We start from the raw sequence: 18995 nt of genomic DNA on the forward strand, positions 1-18995 counted from the left end.
TGCGTTTAACAAATTCTTGGTTAGCAGAATGAAGTATTCAGCTCTGCAGGGACATAGTGATACTGCAGGGGACTGGCACAGGCTTCAGCTCCCCAGCAGAAGGACTGGAGGGATGTGTCAGCCCTTTTGTCCATATCAGGGGCACTGTGAGAATTTACTGCAAACAGTGAGTGTTTACACTGGCCATGAATCTGCCCCTTTTATGAATAATCTACAGAAAGGGGTCAGGATTGTGTTAATTGCATGTTGCAGGGGTATAAAAAAGGTCCTTGCTTTTCCGTTAGAAGGTCTGTAATACAATAACTTTCACAGTTGGCAGGGGTGCTGCAGGAATTGAATTATGACTGGGAATTAGATATGCATAGCCCTGCCAAACGATCATTAAGGGAGATACGGTAATCAGCTGCCAGTGTTTAAGGGCTGTAAACACCAAGAAGAGAAAGATGGCTTATTTGGGTGGTCTACAGAGTAGTACGAGAAAAGGTATAAAAACCAAGCAAATGAAAATGCAGGTAGCAAGGAAGAAAAATCTTAACATTGAGTGCGCTCAGCCTAGGAGACCTACCACTCAAGTCATGTAAAACAGGACTGAACATAACAAGAGAGTGTATTTTAAGCTGAAAGTGAACTTGAGTACTTTAATACATCTTTTTCACCTCTTATTTCCCTAGTCTTGTGTTTCATTAGCATTTTTCATGCGTTTTTTCCTCAACATGTGGTTTTTATTTGGCTTCTGAAGATGATAGTGCTTGAAGTGATGTGTTATTGTAAAAGTAGCACAAACACTACTCCAGTTATGATTTTGCCTTTGTTGCCATGGAGTTTAAATCTGTTTTAGGCCGAGGACTGATTACAACTGGAACTAAGGGCAGGAGGTAACCATAGCTTGAAAAGGTAAAAAATCATCGCCACTGATACATGAAGAAGTTTTGCAACTCCCAAATCGCTAACATCTCACTGCATTTCCCTGCAGCTCTACCTTGTGTTTCTTGATTTTAGTACCTCTTCTCTAGTGCCTGCTCTTCCTATGTGTTGTATGCTCATTAAGCTCTTTTGGACAGGTATTTCTGGTTATTCCCTTCTACTCTGAATGCTTTCAAAGACTGTGTAAGTTCAGTGTCCCCAGTCACATACCTTCTTTGTGTTTGCTTTGTTATGTGCTTCAAATGAGGCATGTCCCCATTAAGACTGAGGTCAGGAAAATCTGGGACTGTAGCTAATGAATTGATGTCCTCATTTGCATAATTGATGGTTATGCATTTCCGCAGTGACATGGTTTGCTGTGATAGTTAAAGCTATTTTTGTTTTTGACTTCTCTGCCCTGCTGCTTCCTGCTGCCTACACTAAAGGCATATTACATGTCAGTGAAAAAACCTAACCCCAAAGCCCAAATTTTACAAGTTAAAATTGAATGCTTTAATCCTTCAATGCATTTCTGTTCACTGGCTTATTTACAGTGGCTCAGCTCTAAATCTCCCACGTGTATTAGAGCAAGGGGAGTCAGTGTTTATAACATCTGTGTGTGCTTGAGGCTGGAGTAGAGGGGAAAGAAAATACAAGAGGAAGAAGAGTAAGAGATCAAAAATGAGAGTGGAAGTCAGGTCTTTCATACATTCCTTGGGGATTTTTGTTTAATACACATCCTTTTCCCTTCATTTCTTCATATTCCGGAGTCTAAGCCCTGGTGGAGGCCATGTCCATGGCCTGTGTTTGCAGTGCCCTTATCATGGGTCCTTTTGCTCATCTTGCTGGAATTGCTCTGACAAATGAGGCCAGCTCCCAGCAATATAAAATGTTAACGGATCTTTTATATACCCCTCTCTAGTGCCCCCCCGTCCCCACAAGGGCAGCTCCAAGCTTCGTGCCTGGGCACAGAGGGAGCAGGAGGTGCTGGACCCAGAGGTGTTCTCGTGAGTTTTGGAAGCTGTGCTCTCCCTGCATGCTCAGTTTAGCTGCATTGCTCATTTGGATTGCTTTAGTTGTCGACCATTTGCAGGAATCTTACCGAGATAACAAAAACTGAAAGCAATATCCAGGTGGTTGAAATTTCACAGAGGTCCATGTGTCTAGCTTTCTCGTGTGCTCTTTCTCACTGATTCTTTTCTCAGTACAGGATTTAGACCATCTGAATCCATTTTCAGAGGTTTTTGGAAGTGTTTGCTTCCCTCCAGGGACTAGGCACAGGCACCTGCATAGTGCTTATCTGTACCTGACCACATATCTGAAATGCTGTGGGACAGCAGCTGAACCAGGTGATTCGGTGCCCATGAGGAAAAGAAGAAATCAGGGGTCCTCAGAGAAAGTAACAGGCTACACAGATCTGAACAGGACATCACAGCATACAGCCTGAGCCTGTATCAGGAAAAGCTGTTATTTCTATAGCCTTATGAGTTAAGCCATCAGGATCAATAAGCAGTTGAAAGTGATAGTTTCCAGGACTTTCTCATATGAGGTTCAGCAATGATGGGTAATAAAAGGCACGATTTTCATATTAATTCAATATGCGGACTTCACTGCAATGTGAAGAAATGCTATTTGTTGCTCAAAGATTGTAGTAACACTGAAACCCATTCCTGAGTACACTGTTGCTGCTTCTGTGGTGCTTTTGTCAAGGAGTAACAAGCCGATCCTGTCAGTATTTTCCTCTTCTTTTGGCCAAATCCAATCAGATGTCATGGCCAGTGTCAGTTAGTGAGGGTAACAAAAGGTTAGGATAACCTTAACAAAAGCAGCACAAGGGATTGTACAAGACATGACCAGGGTTATGAGAGGAGAATGCCAAAGAAGAGAGAGGTGTGGGGTGCTGGGGGTCAGCCTGGGCGGTGGGACATGGCGGGACATGGCTGCCGCACATCAGCTCCGGGGGCAGCCAGCTTCGACCAGCATCTGCTCTATGCACCACTGATCAGAGAAGTCTGCCCGCCAGCCCTCAGCATTCGGCTGCATGTTAATTGTTTATCCTCAAGGTAGGTAGGTATTTTAAGGCACTGGAAGCAGTTACGTTTGGAAGGGAACTGAAATGGTTTCTCACTGTCAGTTTTGTAACAAGACTTGAGTGAAGTCCTGTAAAAACTGTGAGTATGGTCTAGAAAATGTGACAAGATGGGCCCCTCACCAGACTTTACTGCGGTAAGAGAAGCAATTCCTGGGTTCTGAAAAATCTTTTCATTGTACATAGAACTAGTCATTTGGTTCCTTTTTTAATATTATTTATTTATTTATTTTATTTTATTATTTTTTAGCAAGTTTCATTGTTAAATTACTGGAAATCCTTGCTGACCCTTCAAATGTTTACACTTAAAATGTAATCCCTTCCTTTTTTCAACAGTAATGTATTATAATGTATTATAAACTAATATCCAGTAGTGGTGGCCCAGAATGCTGCAGTTGGAAGTCGGCTAGAAATTCATGACTGTCATCTTTAATAGCTTGGAAAATCTCAAAAGCTAGGACTTGGTTTGTTAGTGCCCCCCAAAAAAGCAGCTGGCTCAAGTCTAGCAGTTGTTTGGCCTTCTTCCTGTGGGCCCTTTCCCCTCTCCCTTGCTTTGCTCAGACATATTATTTTAATTTAATCATAAAGCACAAAAACCCTTGCAAAAGGGAAGGAGTTGGGTAACATCAAGTCAGCTGCCAGGTATGTGATGTTGCGAGATCTCAGTAAATACACTCTGAGCAGGGAGCCAAGGTTAAGCTGCAGTATGTATCAGCCTGTGAAAGTTCCTCCGACTCGGTACCCCGTGTGAGTGCGGTGCTGAGCTGTGACTGAAGCTGTGAGGGACGACTTCGGGGGAGAGGGGAAGCAGCGACGGCCCCCTCAGCGCCGGCCGCCTCAGCGCGGCCGCCCCAGCCCGGGCCCTGGGCCCGTTGCGCGGTACCGCGGCTCCCTCTGGCGGTCGCGGGCCGCCCTGGCCGCCGCTTTAGTCCTCGCCGCGGGGCTCGGCAAAGCCCCGGCCTGTTTCTTCCCCCCGTGTCCCCTCCGCAGCCCCGTGCTCGCCACCCGCTGCCGGCCCCGAGCCGGCGGGCCCGGGAGCGCGCAGCCCCCGGCACCGCGAGGGCTGAGGAAGCTCAGCAAATGGCGGGCTCCGGGGCGGGGATTTACGTACCACAGGGTGCGTGCCCCGAGCCCACCTGATCCCCAGTAAGAATTCAATTAAGATTTTAATAAAACCCTTGCAGAGAGCTGGGTCAGGAAGAGGCCCCTTGAAAAAAAAAAAAGGCCAAGCACAGCAAGTCTGTGCTGGGAGTTGCGTCGTGATGCACTGTTCAGCGTCTGTGGCTTTCTTCCCTTCATCTCCAGCCAAGCCACTGTCTCCAACTGTCTCAGACGATTGCTCAGTCTCCTAAAGGCCCAGCTATATAAGAGGCTCTGAGGAGAGTTCTCATAGCATTTCCCTCACCACTGGTTTCTCCCCCAGTGTTGTCTCTGTCTCTCTCAAAATCCAAAGACTTCGTAACATCTTTCTGTCAGCAACAGAGATGTGTTTTAACACAAATATCCCCTGGTGGGATTTTCTACCATCCTGGCTGTCCACATCCAGCTTTTCTATCATGTGTTAGCATCTTTGCAAAAAGCAAACCAGTGCTTTGCCTGTTTTGACTTCATCTGCTTTACAAAATTGCAGTGTTGAATGATGGCGGTAAGTTGCACAGTTTCTCACGGTCCAGGCACAGACTATTTTTATTCAGAGTTAAAAAGTGAAAAAGTCGGAACTGAGTAATTTTCATCCACACATACGCACAGATGGGGACACCTCACTCCCTTTCCAGTGAAAATACCAGGCCTGGGTATGCTGAGAGGCACGAGCACCGCATGGGGTGGCTGCTTCCATTGCCAGGACACACAGACTTTTGTTTGCCTCTTAGTCAAGGCTCTCCTGCATAATCTGGAAAAAGCACACGCTGTGGAGGAGTAGGTGATTAATGCCTGTGAAATCCTGGCCCAGGGAAGAGCCAGCGCTGCCAGATGTGATAATGTTGTCCTCTGACAAATAGCCATAGCTTGGCCTTCCTCAGATAACAGTGTAGTTTTGTGTGCTAGCTTTGGATATTAATCCCACCAGGGAAGGGTTCTCTGTTGTGCAGCCATCCATCCCACCTCCTCAGTGCTCAGCTGTCAGAGCCAATGGGTTTTGGCTATTCTTTTTCCTTTCATTGGCACTTCTGCATAGACTAACCATTACAAATGTGCATTTCCGTTTGTCTAGCACCTTTCAGCTGAAAGTCTAAGTACTTTCTACATATGAATTAAGCATTGCAACACAGCAGTTAGATATGTGGGGAGTACATCGGGATCATCCAGTTGGTACATTGTTTTTACACAGCTGTTTCTTGTAATGTGGCAGATACTTAGCAGAATTCAAGAATATCTAAACAGCAAGCTTGGACCAGCTGTTTTCGAACTTATTAGAGTTGTCAATCCATAAAGTAGTCTGCTAGAGGTGTGGGCCCCAGTACAGGCAAACTCAGGCTTGTTTTTCTGAAGTGCATGCAAAGTGTATGCAACCTTGGGCAATAAATCTTGTGTAAGTCCTTGTTTCTTATCTCTGCCCATGCAATTCACTGCCCTTGCATTAGTCCTGATATAACTGTATTGTGAGCCAGACTGTCTACTGGATCAACCGCAGCTGGATTTTTGTACAATGTCTAGCCTTTTTTTTTTTCACCCCTAAAAAGTACTTAAATCAGTATTATGAGCTCCAGGTTCTTGAGCCCTGCCTCTCCAGGATGCTCTCACAAGTCTGAGGATGGACAGCAGCTGTGGCCCAGGCGATTTCGTGTGGGTCACAGACAGGCAGCTCAGTCAGCAGAGCTCCCCGCTAGCCATTTTGTGGCAGAACTAATTTACCTTAAGTTTATGTAAACCCAGTCAGTAAAGATGCTCATATATACTGCTGTCATTTTGTAATCTGTGTAATAATATGTAAACTTTTAACGGCATATGTTTGTGATTCATCCCCAAAACCTGTGAAGACCCCAGCACTGTCATGGGACGTTACTCCAGTTCTGAAACAGCAGTGCTCTCTTCTCAAACAAGCAGGTCCTCAGAAATGCCTCACTGCTGACCTTCTGCCTGATGTTACTTACGTATAATTGGTTATGTTAGGTCCCCTGTAAAAAATGCTGCAAAATTAAATTTATTCCAGGGGAAAAAAAATAATTCTGGTAATTTCCAAGCCATTTAATTTGTTTCTGAAGTTGAGAGCATATTTCCATGCCACAGCTCCTTAATGTATCGGTTAGGCAGGACCGGGTACTACACATGGGCAGCATGTCACGTAGTTTGAGAGGTGGGTCCATCTAAAAGGTGATTCCTCTTTAGAGATGAGTTACTCCTAAGTGTGCCTGTTATTTTCCAGTGATAGTAAAGAAAATCTGGCTAAATAGCTCTCAGACCTCCACATCTGCATTGCAGGTTTACAAAATACCTGAAAGGAATCTGACCTTTGAACTTGTAACTTACTGAGGGAGGATGCAGAGCATATGGGCCATTTGAATGAGCAAAACCCATCCTTTAAACCTACCTTTTACATTTTGAAATGGTATTTACCACTTATGTCGCAATCCCAAACCCTGGCTGTCAGCTCAGCAGTGTCTCAGGATGTCTAAATCCCACAGCTGGTGTGTTGTGTCTCCATCCTTAGGCGACAGAACCAGCAAGTGAGCTGCCAGGGGGAGTCTGGGCAAGAGGCTCACAGGCCAAGCATAAGGCGGGTTGGCAACACTGTGCATGTGGGCAGTTTACATAGCTCATAATTTAATTTCTGCTGTAACCACTACTGCTGTTATAGTCTCTTTATGCACTAGTGTTTGTGTGTGTGTGAAACAGAGGCTGAACCATTTAATCACATGTAGAGCAGTGGAAAAGTCGCATTGCTTCTGTAACTACCAGCTTAATTTGAAACCCTCTTTTACTCGAGCAGGTAATCACAACCTCTCTCCCTGTTTTTAGGAGTACAATGAAGCTATCAAGTTGTTTCAGAGAATTTTAGCATGCTTTAGAGCTGAAGCTGCCCAGAAAATAAAAAAAGATAGAGCAATACAAACTGAATTGTACCACTGCACCTGTTAACTTCTGTGAGACTGAACTGAAGATGAGGATTGTTTGTGCCACAGACTAGCAAACAGCTGTTGAGTTACCTGACTCATTGCAAACCTAATGCATTCAAAAATCAGTGTTCAAAATACCTGAGCAATAAACACGCAGTACCTTTAATATCTTGCCTGCTCAGATGACTGCCTGGTCCCTGCCTCCCCCCTGCCCCAGATTTCCTGCTTATTCTCAAGCCTCAGTCTACACCTAAATGTTTCTCAAAGAGCGGGAGCAATTTGTCAGTTTTCCTTGCATTCAGGTAGGACTGTATTGTATTGAACAAAGCATCCCAGTCCTTTACAAGCCCAAAAGTCCTGAATTCCTTCTCTGGCTTTAAGTAACTGATCCTGTCCTTCTGCCTGAGATTTTAGTTACAAGACACTTTGGCTTTGTAAGGAAACACTGGTTTCAGAAGCCCCTGCTGTCTCTTGCCCTACACTGCCATCTCTCACAGGCTCTGTGAAAAAAAAAATTGAGTTTAAACTAACCATACAAAACTAAATCTTTTAAGTGATTGGGCTTGCAACATGGGCACCAAGCAGAGTGACACAGGAGTAGCAATCTAAGAGCAGAAAACGGGATGTTTTCATTAGCTTTGTCACCAAAGCCAGTAGATCATGTGGCTAAATCTCTGTTCTTATGCCTTTGGAAACACAACTACAATAGTTACTATTCTGACTTTGTGGAACAGGTGTGAGGATTAACTGGCAGACTGCAAAGCAAGTTGAACATGTGCGTAAGCACAAGCTTTTAATCAGTTTCATGGACAGATACAACCCTCAATTGCAGTGAGGAGCTCTTCTTTCCAGTGTTACATATCTATAGGTACTGTCTCCTCAAGTCAGGCACCAGTGATGTTTAAATTTGTACCTTGGAAGCTCATGCTGGAAGAAATGTTGGGAACACAGTGGCCATAAAGGAGCATGGAATAGGAGTTATACTTTGCAAGCCGTAACATAAGGAGATAGGATGTCACAGAAGCACAGGCAGTTCATTGTTAACATCATCCATTTCTCTCTTTCTTTTATTTTTAGTGTGGAAACAGTAAATGATGGGCAATTTCATAGTGTGGAACTCGTGATGCTGAATCAAACTCTGAACCTGGTGGTGGACAAGGGGACTCCCAAGAGTCTAGGAAAACTCCAGAAACAGTCTTCTGTCAGCCTCAATACACCCCTCTACATTGGAGGTACAGTGAGTTGCTCTGGACTTTGAGATGTTGTTTATAATCTTTAAAAACAAAAACCACAGAGATTCTTTTTTTTAAAAAATGGAAGTATTTCAAACAGTCACTGCAGAAAAGCAAATCAATTGTCAGTAGGTTTAAATATACTATAAATGAGGTATATTTCTTCTGGAAATTTTATAGAGGTTTAAAAGTTGGGGGGAAAAAAAAGATTAAATCCTCCAAACAGTAGTAGCACACCAGCTGACTAAACACTTGTTGGCTAATAGTTTTCTCATTGGAAACTGAAGCCAGAACAATGCTTGAAAGATTTTGGAATTGACTAAACTTCTTTTAATAATTTTTTTTACATTCAGGGGAATTTCTGGGGAGGAAGGAGCCAAGTGGGGCAGGGAGCAGATGCCCAGAATAATGAGTATCCCACTGATTAGGTGTCTGGAAATGAAAGACAGGATGAAGTCTGTGCTCTGCCTGATTGATTTTGTTTTTGCCAGACCCCCGCCAATTCCATTCTGGACTGAATGTTGAAATCTCTCCATTTATGTGATATGGAGTTCTTGTGTTGTGTTGTTTTGTTTTTTCTCTAGACAGCCTATTCTAAACACAAAACTCAGCAGCGCAAAAATAGACTCAGAAAGTCTATTCTGTAAGCTTTTTTCTAACCAGATCAACAAAGCCAATAGTAGAAACCACTTGACCATTTGGAGCTGGTCAAGTCTTTCATAAACAAGTCCTTTTAATAACCCGTTTCTAAAAGAACCCTGAATATTGCCCTCGTAAATGAGAAAAGTGGCTAATCTTGCTTTGTACAGAGCGGAATTTTTATAATTGGCTTCTGTTAAGAATGTCACAGGCTATTAAAGAGCACTGTGCATCGATGATAATCTGCTGGTGAGGCCATGACAATTTGTCCTTCTAACTCAGCAAAAAAAAAGATACCAACCCTGTGGCAAATTATACACAGGGAACATAGGAATTAATCTTGTGGAAAAAGTTTTGTTAATGGATGAGCATTGTGGATCAATATTAATTGGTTATTATTAATCAAAAGGACAAACTACCTACTAAGGACAAATCTAAGACTTGAAATGAAGGACTTTATTTGATACCAGAAGTCGTGGGGCTCAGATGAGACATTTTTATTGCCCGTTACAATTCTTCTCGAGTCTTTTTAAACCCCCACTCTTCTGCATGTGCCACCTCTCTGCATCCTGCATTGCTACGAATGCCAGCTGCCCTTCCACTTCAGACCATTTAATTTAAGTCATTAAATTGCCCCCAGAGCAATTGTTGCTAAACTACACTTACACTAACCTTTAAAACAGATCTGAGGCTTCATGTGCCCAGAATCTGGCCCACCTCTCCACCTGGTCTAGCAACCTTCCTCCGAAAGCACACTTAAACCAAAAATGCTGTTTTGGTTTTAAGACTTCCACAGTGGAGTTACTTATGGATAACATATGGAGGCACTATACAGTTGCACACTTGCCTGTGAAAGCAGCTCAAGCAGACATGACATGCAAAAGAATCTGCTGGCCATCTGAGCTTGTGAACATTTCCAAGAGCTTGAGCAAGACAGAAGTACTCACCCCAAAGATGTGGCCTGGCCTCCTGAGGTGCTGTTCTCTGTCTCTAGATTTCTCCTATGCTAGTTTTGATGGTTTTCACTCCTTGCCTTAACTTGATGATTGAGTAAGGGTAACCGTCTTGCTGTACCACAAAGGCAGTAGCTACTTCCTGGCAAGTAAAAACACTCTTAAATCTTTCTGGAGGATAATTTCTGTTGAACTATAGGCAGAATGAGCTTTATCTAAGGACATGAACACGTGTCTGTTACCCAAAAATCTGGGCTTTTTTTTTTTCCCTCTTTTTGTAATATACTTCTTACATAAGGTGGGCAAGTGATTTTATTTTTCTTCCTCTGCATTTCCAGAATGATGACAGTACAGCTGTGCTACCTCCAAAGGTCCCATGCAAATCAATTCTTTAAAGATTACAAGGGGCTGTGGCAAAAGAAATGTTAGCTATTATAACTTATCATTGTAACTGTGAGCAAGTTGTCCATTTTTTTTCTTTTTTATCTCAAGGGATCCCGACCTCTACTGGATTATCTTCACTGCGCCAGGGTGCAGATAAGACACCAAATGGGTTCCATGGATGTATTCATGATGTCCGCATCAATAATGAGCTGCAGGATTTCAAGGATTTACCGCAGCAGTCACTAGGAGTCCTTCCTGGCTGCAAATCCTGTAACATCTGCAAGCATGGCATTTGCCGGTCCCTAGAGAAAACAAGTGTGATTTGTGAATGTCACCCAGGCTGGACAGGCCCCCTGTGCGACCAGGAAATTGGAGATCCGTGTCTTAACCACAAGTAAGCTTAAATGAATGCTGATGGAAGGGCAGAAGCTTTACACCTAATGCATATTTCACATCTCATCTTGTAAAAACACACATGACTATTTTTGGAGGTGCTGGGTTCCTACATATATTATTGATAGTTGTGAATCAGCATCCATGGCAACTTTCGATTTACATTTCTTGTTTTGATGCTGTTCACTCTCTGAATGGCCTCTTGCTCCTGGAGGAGTTAATACTGCTGGTTATACTTTCAGAGGGTGTATACTTTACACAGTAAAATAGGAAAGCTTCTGTTAATAGCTGTGTATTACCTCTGAGGTAGGGGGTGTGCGCATTTATCCAGAGGAGAGCTAGCTAAGAGATGGAGGTACACATTTTAGTGATACGCTTGTAACAGCACTGGACACAGTATTCAGATTAACTCCCTGAAGACCACTATGCAGTCCAGTGTGAACAGTTTTAAATTTCTCAAATAGCTGACTTTAATATTGCACTCTGAAACTCCCTCTAAAGCGCAAGTTTAAAGGATAGCATGGAGTCACATGCAAAGGGAATATAAAGCATTCATAGTTCGAAGGCTCAATAACCACATCTCCATCAGAAACGCTGGATGAATAGCTTGCTTATGGCAAGTACGCAAGGAAACAGTCCCAGACCAGCAGTCCGCATAGTTCAGTGCTGTTTCATAAGCAGATGGAAGTACTTTGGTTTTAGACGCTACTTTGGTTGCACTATCTTTGGAAGGGGCTTTTCACAAGCACATAACTTTCGACAGGTAAATTGACGTAATAAATAATCTCTCTGGTCAGTGAGGGAACAAATTTAACTTTCAGAAGTACCATTTTAAACTTGCTTCTGGGTCTAATTCTGCAAAGCACTGAACCCTGGAAGGTGTTGAGAAGCACCTGACAGATTACAGACCAAAGGTATGAACACCCAAATAAAGAAACACTCAGAGACCCAAATAATTCCTTGAACTGCCAACCTCAACGTGAAGCAGTTCTGGTTGGACAGAGAAAAATGAGGGAGTTCCAGATGTTTACACGATAAGAAATCGCTTCTCCTGTGATCCAAGGAGGGTTATGCAATAATGAATGTAGCCCCCTTGCTAAAGAAAGTAGCTGTGCAAATTTGTAATACAGTCTTACTGTCCTGCCTTTCATTAAGTCACCTTTGGAGTTGTCTCCTTAGAGACAAGCCCTTTGTGTCCAGGGCAGTACGTTACCCCACTGACAGATGTCTGCTCCAACATTCACAGATTCATCTCAGTGAGGTAATGCAGCCGTAAGGAACAGGTAGTTGATGGTAACACAAGTTAGTTTCCAAGCACATCTTTAGTTAGTGGGGCAGACAACACTGCTTCACAGACCGTGACCCCCTTTATTCCAGTATTTTGCATGTCCTGACCTGCTTTTGCTTTTACTGTTGACCTGATGTAGCTTTTACTATTTGTGCTTTCTAGTTGCAAAGATTAAAAATGAAAGGTACAAGGGTTCAGCATAAACAGGAGAGAATTTTAAAGGACCAAGAACAAAATAAATAAAAGACAAGCGTTGGTTAATGTCCAGTAGGACCTGATGGCTTATAAGCCCTGAGCAGTTTTCCCTTAAATGGATGGTGTTTCCTTCTTCCTGTCCTCAGCCTGTTCCAAGTCTGTCCTTCTCCCAGAAGTGGGGATGGTGTCAGAGAGCCTGCTGAGAATCAGCACCCCTCCCTGTGGTACTGCTCAGATATACCACAGCTCATTGCAAATTGCAAAAAATTGCATGAGCCAGGGAGCCCTTCAGCTAGAACTGCCTGATTAAGTCTGTGCTTAGCTTTTCCATGAGGGCCTTTACTTATCGCACTGTTTTTCATCACCTGATAATATTTGTAGAGTAATCCTGCTAAGGAAGCCTGGGCATGCAGCTTGATTGTTGGCACGTTGTTCCACGTGGTGATCCTGTAAACCTGAGCTGTCTTGTGTGGATGCCAAGTATTGGCCCATGCTCACAGAGGAGCCTGATGTTTTCCAAGAGATCACTTAGGATCACAAATTCCATTCTCTGAATATTATCCAGTATTCACTGAAAACTCACAATTCCTTCACTGTGTTTGACACAACTGCTGTTTCTTGGATCCCTGTCTTGGTATTAAATGGGCAGAAATGCCAAAATCCAAAATTAAATATCCCTGGGAGAAGGAACTTCCACATCTAGCACAGGCCAGCTCTAAATACTTCTCTTTCTCCAGGTGTCTGCATGGTAAGTGCATGGTGGCCAATGTTGCTTACACCTGTAAGTGCATGGAGGGCTACACAGGCATGTACTGTGACAAGAAGAACAATTCCTCAAACCCCTGCAGGATTTTGAAATGCAACCATGGGCAATGTAAAATTTCTGAGCACGGGGAACCCTACTGCGAATGCGACCCTAACTATAGTGGAGAACATTGTGACAGAGGTATGCTTGGCCACAGGGACCAGGAGGTTGGTCTGCTGTATTTCTGGTTTACATCTTTGTTTTCACCTCTCTCCCCTGTAAAGATTCCCAGCTTCCTCCCTCTGATGCAGCTGGGCAGATTTCATGGGGCATCCCACAGATCACGCTGCACTTTCCTTCTAGGGCTGGGGCTCACCCCTTCTGCCCTGACCTGCAAAGGTTCAGTGGAACTCAGTGAGTTCTAACTTCATCCCTTCTGCCCTCGTACCTTCCTGTACAGAAGGAAGGAGCTGGTTTGTATTATTGCTATTTAGGCTGTGCCTTTTCTGTGAACAAACCAGACTTTCCAAATTATAATGTACAGTCTCACCCGAATGTATCTGGCTGTGACAAAGTACCTGCACAACAGCACACACGTTTTCAGGTATCCCAGATTGCTGATGTCATGCAGAGCAGGCTGACCTTTGATCCTGAGAAGCAGATGTAAAACTAATTCATATTTTGCAGGAATGTTGCAGGATTCAACACTCAGCATTCATTAAGGCATTTCCAGAACTGCTGATCAAAGCCAGCAGGCCCGCGTGGCCTCTGCCTTGTGCCGGATATTGCACATTTGTGTAACGCAAGCTCTGTTTTGATGGCAGGTACAAAGCAGTAAAAGATTAGTCCTGCTCCTAGCATCTGTTTGCCTTGAGTATCATTGCGTGCGCAGGGCTGCTTGCTGATGTGCGGGGAATATCTGGCAAAATAGTTACACATTTTTCCTTGACATCTCTGTTGTCTTATCAGAGAATCTCTGCCAAGGAGAGATAATTCGAGAAGTAGTCCGTAAGCAGCAGGGCTACACGTCGTGCGTCACTGCCTCCAAAGTACCCCGCATGGAATGCCGTGGCGGCTGCAGCAATGGGCAGTGCTGCGTTCCCCTCCGAAGCAAACGGCGGAAATACTTCTTCCAGTGCGTGGATGGCTCCACCTTCACAGAAGAACTGGAGAGACATGTGGAATGCGGCTGCTCAAAATGCTCATAAGCCCTTCTTCAGTCTCTTGCCACTTTAATCAGCTCAGAAGCGCTATCAAAATGGGACCTATTTACTTTCAGAGTGAAGAAGAAGAAGAAAAAGAATTATTAAGTATATTGTAAAATAAACAAAAAATAGAACTTATTTTTATTATGGAAAGTGACTATTTTCATCTTTTATTATATAAAGTATCACACCACTTTGGGTATATGTATCATATAGTGAGTTATTTTTACCATGAAACTTTTTTAACGGTTGTAAGAAAAAAAAATAAAAAGTTAAAATTTTAAAAAACTATATATAAAGAAAACATAGCCTAACAGGAGAAATGGGGGGGGGGGGGGGGGACTTTATATGTATGCACAATGGACAAATGTAAAGGTGTTCCAAGGACCTGCCATGGCATTGATATGGGCTGAAGAAATCTACAAGGTTCTGGGTTGGGTCTTGTAAGAAAGTGGATCCCCTTAAGTGACAGCCATTTCGCCTACCCAGGCACCCTGAAAAAGCCTCCCCCTTGGTCCCTTGCTCTGCCTAACACTGCCGATGCTGTTTTGTTCCTGTACAGTGGCTCCGCTCGATATTCTTGAACTGGTTCCCTATAGCACGTAGGCACTGCCGTAGCTTAAGGCTAACTACATTATTTGACTATTGTAATACTGTAATACATTTTTGCTGTGTATGTTGTATTTATCTGTGTTCACAATATATTCTTCAACAATTGTATCTATAGAGCACAGGCAGCTTTATCCAAAAGATGGGGACAAAGAGAAAGAAAGTGGGGAAATATATGTTGCTTTGGGAAATTTGGGGGCAAAATGTGAAATAAGTGCTAAGTAATGCCTAATAAATGACATAGTAGTTTTGTGTTAACTCCTAAGCTATGTTATTTCCCAGGTTTGTGCCTTCTTGCTCCTGGCCTTGAGCCCTTTTTTTTTGTATATGAAATATAAGGAATGCACTGCTACATAATTTGTCACGCCTTGACACTTTAACTTGCAAAGGTCATAAAGAGCATGAAAATATTGCAGGTGCCAGAATGCCCCTGCAACGTAATGGCTTTTGCCCTCGCTGTCACTTCAGCCATGGATGTAAGCTGGGCTGTTGCTGCCTGTTCATCAACACAGGTGCCAAGCAGTTGGCTGCCTTTCCACAGCTTTTTTAATGAGCAGAAGTTGCACTATAGCCATGAGAAGGTATTCAGCCAATATTTGCTGATCTTAGCAGCACTCTCTTCTCTGCACAGGGAGAGACATTTACAGCTACATCCCTTTCCGTTCTCACATTTGGTGCAGACTGACCAATTCAGCCAAAGCTTTTCCATCTGCACTATTTTATATCCTGCACTTGTTTCTCCCAAAGGGCTCCCATTACCTTTAGGTGTGTTCAGAACAAATGCTGAATAGGAAGCAGAAGTCATTGCAGGGATAAATTCTCACTGTGAATGTGAGACAAAAATTGACTCTTTGGGAGTGAGTTTGATTTTTTGAAGGTTTTTGGCAGGGCTGTGTTTCAGGGTCAGTAATATGTGCAAAGAGTAACACAAATACCTTGAAGTTTCTCTTACTATAAATTTTAAACATCCCTATCAATAACTGTTCCATTATCAGTGTAATTTCCTTCATTTCCATGTATAATAAGTATTACAGTCCTTTCTTCAATTTCTCCAAGAGAGATTAATGAAATCAGATATTATTTCTAGCAGCCAAAAGCCCCCTTCGGGAATGCTCACTGGTCTCACCAAAGAGATCATGGGCTCCAGCACAGGACAAGTAGGAAAGCTGAATCAAGTAAATGCATACATTTTGTTTGAATGAGGCTTCAGAAAGATCCACAGACTGGAATCCTGCCATAAAAAGTACAAATGATCCTCATTTGTACTTTTTTCCCGCTAAAGAAAAGTGGTCATGTAGCCATTGCACAACCAAAAAGCTCCAACATGCTTGTTGTTCTATTACTTAAATCTCTCCTTAACTGCAGCAGTTCATTCATATTTCTTTGCTACTACCAGAGCAACTTGAGTAGAAGGGACATAATCAATCGCACAGCCTTCTCTCAAAATAAGTATCAGTACGTGGAGCCCGCAATCAGTGAAAGAAAAACCAATCTCTAGTTAGTGCTGAAATCTGAGTGAAACAGGAGAGTTCAAGAGCCAGGGGAAAACTAACCCTGGTTGCAAATGCTATGGACTTCTTTTTATTTTGAATATAGCATCAGAATCTCAGAGCAGCTGGTGTACAACAAAAATCACCCAAACCCACAGATTTAAAAATTCATGCAAGTAACTGTAGGCACCTGCACAAAGATGTGCCTGGCACACCACTACCATTAATGTTTCATTCCTGCTTAATGCATTTTAATTCCTAAAGAAGCAGCTGCTGTTACGCCAGGCAGAAGAAATCCAGAGTAAGCACCAGCTTACAAGCCCGGTGCTCTACTGCCCAACTCATGGCCACTGAACTGCCAAGGCCTGCAGAAATGCTGCCCCTCTTGAACACTAACCAAAATCGCGTTTGCTTTGTCCCTTGAGCAGCAACATGCACGAGAAGGAAGTAACATTTACTTGTGGCCTCACACCTGCTTGAGGGTGCTTTAAAAGGAATAACCTTGACTGGCAAGGCAAAAGCCATCTCGTTAACAGATCACTCTGGGATTTATTTAACCAAGGCCTTGCAGCAAAGTGACCAGCAACAACTTGGCAAGGCTGGCCTTGTTCCTGGCCCCTTTCTGTCCTGGTATTTTTCAATGCTAAGTGCTGGGACAAAGAAATAAGAATATCTATTTTGTAACCAAATGATGCAATTTTTGTATGCTTTTAGGCAGCACTTGCCATTGGATAGTGATGCTTTATGTCAACGATTCTATGACTTGCTATAGAATTATTTTACGTTAAGAAGAAAATAAAAAGCATTCAGATGTGCCAAAAAATGTGAGGTTAACTAAAGTGTAATTAGCTCTGAAAGCTTCTCTGTAACCTGCCTAATGTTACAATAGATTTCAACTACTGTGGGTACAATGCAGTAGTTTTTACCTCTATAAAGTTTTAATATAAAGTGAAGAAAGATGCTAACCCTTAAAAATGGCAATGCAGACTGGTGTGAACTGATGTATTTTATTAATAGATTCTCGTTGTGATATAAGTTTAAATAAATTGTTGGGTTATGGAAGATTGTAACATACCTTACGTTGTGATGCAGATTATTTCTCTCTACGTGTATTTAAGGTATTGAGTAATCATTTACAGTATCTGAGTTTAGCACCAGTGCAGTAGCTCAGAGAAAGTGCTGGGGGACAACACAAGTTCATCTGGGGCAGCTCCTGTCTGAGAATGGCTGCAGTTAACTCAAACACACTCTTAACAGGGGTAATGTACTTTGATGGCATCCAAACTTAATTCTTTAGCAGTCTTACATGCACAGATGAATAAAGCCACATAGTTTTTGACCCTAGGCATTTTCTTCAATGAAATGCTTTTCTTTGCTGCTTTTTTAAAACTCTTTTAAAAAAAGGCCTGCAGCAAAAGTGCACTCATTAACTAATGATAGAATAAATGGAGAAATATTGGGAATTCAGGGTCACAGGAGGTCTGACTGAGGAAAAGGAAGTCACTCAGCCAACAGAGGATGACAGGATCTTGTGATGTCCTGACATACTTAAATTCCAATTTGCTGCTACATTTCTGTAGCTGACTATTATTAGTGCCCCAGATGTAACAGACCACTTCTGTTCATTACATTCCAACCTCAGGATAGAATAAAATGAATCTCCCACCCAGCACTCAGCCTTCCCTGGCCTGTATCCCTACTTAACACTTGCATATTGCCAATTATGCTTCAAACTACAGCATTTATGGTTGTCTTTGCCACTCCATGAAAAACTGGTGACAGCATTCAGCCAGTAAAAACACTCCAGCTTAATGAGTATCATTAAGCCTGAACTGTGAAGGTTAATTATGTAATTGTAGCAGATGGTAGCATTTTCACCTAAAGCAAACCCAGCTGAGCCTACTAAAAAAGCTAGCTGGGACTATTCAAAAACGTCCAGGTACTGGCTGAAGTAGCTGGTTTACACCATAATTATTTGGGGTTGCTCATGGCTTTGTGGTGTGCAGGTTCCTCATACAGCATGCAGGCAACTGTGGCCTAAGGACAGAATGCTCCTGCTTGCAGTGCCTCTAGGTATCACTTTTTATCTATTGGTCTGTGGCAAATAACGCAGAGAGAAAGTTTATCTTATCTTCCTTTATCCTTGTTTTTTGTTGTTGCTTGTTTGTTTACTTGGCAGGGACTAGTCAGATTGTGTTCCTGCTTGTAGGGTGTTTTGCTGCGGCTTTTGCATTAGTCTCTGTGGGTCCTATGGCTTCTGGTCTGTAATTTTTCAAGTTAGCTCCCAATTATCTGCATAAGGCTATGAGGCTCTATAAGACAGCCTCTTACTTTTGTGGGCTAGGCAGCAGGAATTGGCTAGGTTTTGCTAAGCTTAGGGTGGTCTTGAGAAATCCGATTGGCTTAAGGCTAAGATGTTAAACTGGATGAAGTGACTTGCAAGTCCAGTATCATTCTGTGTGTGAGCCAAGCCAGAGTGCTTTTCCAGAACACGCCATATAGCTTTTGAGTGCAACTGAAGAGAACCTGAAAACAAGATGTTCCAAAACAGCAGTTGGGCCCCACCCTTGAAACTGGAGGGGTGCCAAGAGACTGTACTGCCAGCCATTGGTAGAGGCCTTCAGGCTTTACGGTGCACGCTTCAGCTTTGTGAGCCAAGCCCTAGCCCTGATTCACCTCACACCACCTCCACACAGCTCTGCCCCGTGCCGGGGCCTGGCTCTAACGCCCTGGGACCACTGGAGCATGGGGCCCTGCTGGGGTCCCTGGGTAGGCCGTGGGCCTGCAGGCAAGTAGCAGCCCAGGAGCACCCCAC

The 18995-nt window shown here is 43.2% G+C and overlaps 1 protein-coding gene across 5 annotated transcripts in view; it reads left to right on the forward strand.

Moving 5' to 3' along the window:
- SLIT3 (slit guidance ligand 3) overlaps positions 1-14216 on the forward strand; it is a 508988-nt gene extending 494772 nt beyond the window's left edge. For 4 of the 5 annotated variants that reach the window (XM_035562875.2, XM_035562874.2, XM_035562879.2 and 1 more), the window contains 4 exons: positions 8125-8279; positions 10364-10649; positions 12869-13077; positions 13846-14216. In XM_035562875.2, coding sequence (XP_035418768.1) covers positions 8125-8279; positions 10364-10649; positions 12869-13077; positions 13846-14084 — 889 coding nt within the window. In that variant the 3' untranslated portion in view covers positions 14085-14216. Of the gene's footprint in view, positions 1-8124; positions 8280-10363; positions 10650-12868; positions 13104-13563; positions 13696-13845 lie in introns of those variants that run through there. The other variant, XM_035562876.2, reaches the window with a different exon arrangement.
- Positions 14217-18995: the final 4779 nt, after the last annotated feature.

Source organism: Cygnus atratus, chromosome 14, assembly GCF_013377495.2.
Source record: "Cygnus atratus isolate AKBS03 ecotype Queensland, Australia chromosome 14, CAtr_DNAZoo_HiC_assembly, whole genome shotgun sequence".
NCBI lineage: Eukaryota > Metazoa > Chordata > Aves > Anseriformes > Anatidae > Cygnus > Cygnus atratus.